We start from the raw sequence: 6,004 nt of genomic DNA, 5'->3' as shown, positions 1-6,004 counted from the left end.
AAAAAAAAAAAAAGAAAAATAAATTATTTCGAGGCCAGGCATGGTGGTTCATGCCTATAATCCCAGCACTTTGGGAGGCCAAGGCGGGTGGATGACGAGGTGAAGAGATCGAGAGCATTCTGGCCAAGGTGGTGAAACCCTGTCTCTACTAAAAATACAAAAATTAGCTGGGTGTGGTGGCGTGCACCTGTAGTCCCAGCTATTTGGGAGGCTGAGGCAGGAGAATCACTTGAACCCAGGAAGTGGAGGTTGCAGTGAGCCAAGATTGTGCCACTGCACTCCAGCCTGGCAACAGAGTAAGACTCCATCTTAAGGGGAAAAAAAAAAAAATTAAGTACTTCCCACAGCTCCTAGTAATCATCTAGTCTCTGTTGCTACACTGAGTTGCTACAGGTTGTGATATCTAGCAGGGTTGTTAGAGCCTGTTTTGCTTTCCTAATATTTTTTATCATAAACAGGCCCCCAGTTCCAGGATCACCAACAAGCTGAATTTGCTGATGAGGTGGAAATTCATTCTCCAGGAGCAGCATTGCAAATATGCCTCTCCTAAACTTTCCTCCTTTGGAAATAATATATAAAACTAGGAAACCTTGAAACTGGAAGCAATTTCTGCAAATTAATTTATTTCATATGTCATAGTTTTGCAATTTTTGTAAATTAATGTGTTTCATATGTCATACCAAGAAATGGTAAAGTTGAGTGATTTTTTTTTTTTCCTCCAAGATTATCCATATACATAATGGTGGAGCTTAGATAGGAATCCAGCTTCCTTGACTCCAAGAAAACCAAACAGAGTTAGAACACACCATCAAGCCAATGGGAACACCATGTGTGAAATCAATACAGAGAAAATACTGGTGAAGAGTCAAGAAGAACGAACTTTGTTATGACATTTTTCTTTTTTATAATCTGAGGATTGTTTTCAAAATCAGTTTTAGCTATGGTTATTTAAAGCCACTTTTCAATGACATGTAACTAGAACACAGTAGGAGAGAAGAGAAAATCTGTAACAGGGATTTTTTTTTTTAATTAAAAAAAAAAAAAAAAAAAAGAAACAGCAGAATATTTTGGGGCTTTGAAACATTTTCAACCAGGACATAATTGTAAGAATTCAAGGAAGTATAAAAGATGGAAGCAGTCGGAAAAATAATTAAAACACCTCCTCCTGAACACCATTATTAGTGTTTTCATTTACTTTGTTCTGTCTTTGTGTGTGTGTGCGTTTTTCATTATCTGCTATCCCCACATATAACTCTGTAGTATGCTTTTGTGGCTGATTATTGCATCATCAGCATTTCTCATGTGATATGATACAGACTTTATAATACTACTTGTATGATGTTTCTTCTTCATGCCATAGTTTATTTCACTGACAGAATTCCCATAATGTTTGTTTCAACTACTTATACTCTTTTGCTAAGCAAATGATATGATGAATATCTTTGTGCATAAATACTCATTTACATTTTATATCATTCTTGCATGATAGCTATCTAGATCTTGCAATGCAAGATGAAAAATAAGTAAGTGTTTTAAGGAAAGAGGAAGAATGTTAGGAACATTTAAAGAGCTGGAGGATGTTGAACAAGCTTCCAATGTCTGTCCTTCTAGCCTTGGTAATCTTTAAGTCTACATCTTTCTATAAAAATATCCTTGGGTTTGCTGTGACTTTGGAGGCTTCTTGACTCATCTTCTTTTATGCAAATTGTTGAGCTAAGTTTCAAGTAAGACAGCTTACCATATCTGGGTTAGACAGTCACTTTACCATTTTCCCCTATTTCTGTTTCTTGCCAAACCTTCTAATTCAGGGCTATATTTCTTGTCTCTTTAAAATTTCCTAGCATTTCTCTTAAATGTCACTAATTTTAATAGCTCAGCAGTGGCATTGCTGCTTTCTGGCAGTGTCCTGATAGTGGCATCAAAGCAAGCGCTAAAATTTTACTCACTTTGATTGATGAGCTCATTTTGTTACGGAGGACAAATTGGATTTTTTTTTTATATTGGTAATAAAAATTAATGTGTGATGTTGCTTTTCGGATGTTATTGGATCTCTACCTTAATACAGATTTCAGCAATAAAAGCTAACTAACAGATAACTTGACCAGGAAGTTACCTCCTTCCCCTTTAAACTACCCCCAAAAGTAAAAGTTGCTTTTCTAATTTTGTAATCCTATAGTACATTTTAAAAATGTGTGTCTTGATGGCGGTGTGGTTGAGGATGGTGGGGAGAGCAGTGGTAGTAGGATAATAGTCTGTGTTTCAGTTTTCAATTTAACTGTGGTGTTTATTTTTTATTTCAGCACCTCCAAGGTTTACACGAACACCCGTTGATCAGACAGGGGTCTCTGGCGGAGTTGCCTCTTTCATCTGCCAAGCTACGGGAGACCCAAGACCTAAAATTGTCTGGAACAAAAAAGGAAAGAAAGTCAGCAATCAGAGATTTGAGGTATTAGGTCCATTGTTCTGTTTCTCTGGGGGAAGAATGCATCTGCTCTGTCTTTGGTTTCTATGTTATTTGGCTTGCTTTACTCTGATAAAAGATGTCACTGATATATGGTATTCCTTACATTGCAAGTGATGGAAAATGTAACTCTAAATGGCTTTTTAAAAAAGGACATTTGAGGGTTCAAGGGCTAATTTTTTGTTCCCACTTGTGCCAGGGCTCAATAGTATTCCTAGGATCAATCTGTGAGTTTCATCCCCAGGTTGCAAGATAGAACTCTGCATCCTCACAGGACCACATTTGTAGGATGTATGAAAGCTTGTCTCTTCCAGAAACCTCTCATTCCATTGGCTTCTATTACGTTACTTGTTCATCCCAGAGAAAATTTGTGTGGATAGGCGGACAGTGTAGCCTACTTAATTTAAGCCAATCAGAATCTGCCTCTGTCCTGGGAATGAGAACTGTCCCATCGAATTCCAGGCTTAGAATGAAAGAGCAGTGTTTTTCCAAAGGAAATCCTCGTTCCCAGGAAGAATGGGAATGGATGCTGAGCAGCAGATGAAGTGGTCCACTGCCCCTTGCACCTATGTTTTACAAGTAGTGTGAACTAGAATGAGAAATTTGTTCTAGTGTTTTAAAGTACTATTCTGTAAGAAACATACCCAAACAGGTTCATACTACAGAGAAGCCTATTGAAGAAGTTGGTTTTCTTTATTCAAGAGAGCTCAGTGCACCGAAGATGGTGAAACATAAATCAGAGATTCTTTTTTGAGTGTTGTGAGAAGGCTTATAGTTTAGAAATTTGCTCATTATGGAGGAGAAATATAGGCAAGAAGATATACAGAAAGCTACCCAGAGAGGCACACAATAGCATGCCCATAATTTAAGACATGAGAAGGGTAGCTTTAATTTTAGGGGCTACCAGTACCCCCAAACTGCCTGAAATTGTGAAACTCACCTCCCTTTTATTTGAGTTTCTAATCTCCTTCATGACCTAATTTACAATTTGGCAGATTAAAGGCAATTTCTAGTTAAAAGAAATATAACAACTACAAAATTCAGAACAATTTTATTTTACTTATTTTCATAGGAACTTACAGGGTGATCAGGGGTTCCAATGTATAGAGAACCTAATTAATTACGTTTCACCATGGAAATTGGATTGTAGTTTACAAATGAGAAGTCTAAAATTATGTCTGAAAATCAAATACTTCATTATTATTGAAATATAATTTATTTAAATACAAAAATAGTATCTTCAGTAATATTTGGAAAATGTTTCCTATGTCATGTAGAAAATGATGTATGTATTCATCTTTGCTGCACATTTAAACAATTTTAAATGAAGTTAATTTTTTGTCAAAGAGAAGTTTGACATCACGCTTGCTAATGACAATGACTCCTGACAAAATCATGTAACAAAAATTAAATTATAATACTAAATATTTCAAAGTATGGTCTCTGCTCAGTACATAATTCCCCATAAGAGTCATATAAACACCTTGGGGGTAAATGAATTATTTTTACACAAAGCAGCTTCATCAAATTGTATCAAGTCCTGGGTTGAAAATCTTTACTATATTTAACACTAATATGTTATATATATTATATTATAATATAATTTGTGTGTGTGTGTATATATATATATATATATATGGTTTCACTAGTCTATATGGCCCATGAGAGCAGTACATGGTGAATGTTTTTGCTCCCTCTTCTATCCCCAGTGCTAAGTATGGTGTCTGGTCCATGACAGGCATGCAATCAATACTGGATATTTTCAAACTGGAAATTACATCACTGGCTTGTAACGTGTGGTATATTGTATGTTGTAAGAGGATAGGTCTAAATCTAGGAAATAGTTCACAAATGTAAACATACAGTGACATTTATTAATAAGTCAACATTTAAAGTGGTTTTGTAGTTGCTTTAACCTTTTCCTACACTAAATCATAAAATGATCATAACTTTTTTAAAATTATGGAATGCTTAACAAAGCTTCCAATATGAAACTATGAAACTTTTCTTTCCTAAGATGCATAATAGATTTATTTTAAAATGTATGCTTTATAGAGTTGAAAATAAACTGTAGTGCACTGAGAAATGGGCCATTTTGGATATTTACGTGAATTTTGAACAAAAATGGAATGCACAAAGATTGAAGTGGACATATTTTGAAACTGTTGATGTCCTTTCTCTGTATGTTAATATACACACACACACACAAAATCTGAAATTAAGCATCCCATAAATATATTTATAAGGCAATCTGAGTTTATTCATAATTTAGGCACATGGGAATATTCACAGTGAAATACAAGAAAAAAAAGGCACAGCTTCTCAGTGAACAGCTGAAGGAATGCAGCATAGTTACAGAAAAGACAGAGGACGCCCTAGTATTGTATACATATTTGTTAGTATCATCGTTTTTTTTTTTTTTTTTTTTTTTTTAAGTGGTACTTGAATTAGCTAACAAGTACCTAGGATTATCAGTGTCACTAAACTGTTTCACAGAAAAGTTCCTAATGATGGTGAATTCAGGCTTAGTGTTTAGGACATTAATTTTCTGTCTGGTGAAGCAAGCCTCCATTTTATAGCAAGAATGCTCTAAAAATGCAGAAAATGCTAAGCTAGAACAAATACTGAAATGATTTATGGCAAAATTAATGCACGCCATCAGGCTTTTGGGTTGTGAAAGCTGTCTCGTTGGCTGCCTAAGTACTAGATTTATGCAGTTTTTCTTTATGGTTTGCCCATCTATACTGTTCAGGATGAGACAGTGTAAACCAGCAGAGCTATCTGTGGTGGTGTGCATTAATTCTTCACCTTACAGTCTCATTATTAAATGAATCCACATTTGTGTATGTGCTGTCAGAGAAAGAATAATTTGAGAAGTTTATCGATCATAGCTGCAAGCCCCTTGCAAAATTAATATAATAAAATTGCCCTAGATGCACATACTGAAATATTTTAATGAGTAAACCCTCGTGGTTTTTAGTAGGGACTAGAAATCTCCATACTTTATATATGTAGTTACATATCTTTCTCCTTGTTCAGTAGAAGATTCACTAAGTTAAACCAAATATTTTTTCACCACTATATCAAAATTCAGTTTCAGAATGATGTCTAGTTTATTATGAGCCTGATGGCAGATCCACCACTGCATTGAGAGCTTTAGCTGAGAGGTAGACAACTGTAACAACACCTGTGACAGCTATTGTTTCCTCTAATAGGTAATAGAGTTTGACGATGGGTCTGGATCAGTTCTCAGAATACAACCCTTACGGACTCCGAGGGATGAGGCCATTTATGAATGTGTGGCCTCAAATAATGTGGGAGAAATAAGTGTATCCACCAGACTCACAGTTTTACGGGGTAAGTGCGTGAGTGAAGGTTGTTGTTTGTGTCATTGTTACAATTCTGTATCTCTTTTATAGCATCATTAAAAAGACTAGCATTGTGATGATGCTTAAATGGGAATTGCAGTTCAATAAAATGTTTATAGGCCGGGGGCGGTGGCTGAAGCCTGTAATCCCTGCACTTTGGGAGGCCGAGACGGGC

At 35.7% G+C, this 6,004-nt stretch overlaps 1 protein-coding gene across 7 annotated transcripts in view; it reads left to right on the top strand.

Annotated features, from left to right (window-relative positions):
- The window catches only part of PTPRD (protein tyrosine phosphatase, receptor type, D), a 462,557-nt gene that overhangs the window by 105,570 nt on the left and 350,983 nt on the right, over window positions 1–6,004 (top strand). For all 7 annotated transcript variants that reach the window (XM_011969903.1, XM_011969901.1, XM_011969904.1 and 4 more), the window contains exons 2-3: window positions 2,301–2,446; window positions 5,677–5,818. In XM_011969903.1, the coding sequence (XP_011825293.1) occupies window positions 2,301–2,446; window positions 5,677–5,818 (288 nt within the window). The remainder of the gene's footprint in view (window positions 1–2,300; window positions 2,447–5,676; window positions 5,819–6,004) is intronic.

The sequence above is a fragment of the Mandrillus leucophaeus genome, unplaced genomic scaffold (genome assembly GCF_000951045.1).
Source record: "Mandrillus leucophaeus isolate KB7577 unplaced genomic scaffold, Mleu.le_1.0 Scaffold92, whole genome shotgun sequence".
Lineage (NCBI taxonomy): Eukaryota > Metazoa > Chordata > Mammalia > Primates > Cercopithecidae > Mandrillus > Mandrillus leucophaeus.
Note: the sequence above shows the minus strand (reverse complement) of the source record. Positions and strands in the feature narration are given on the sequence as shown.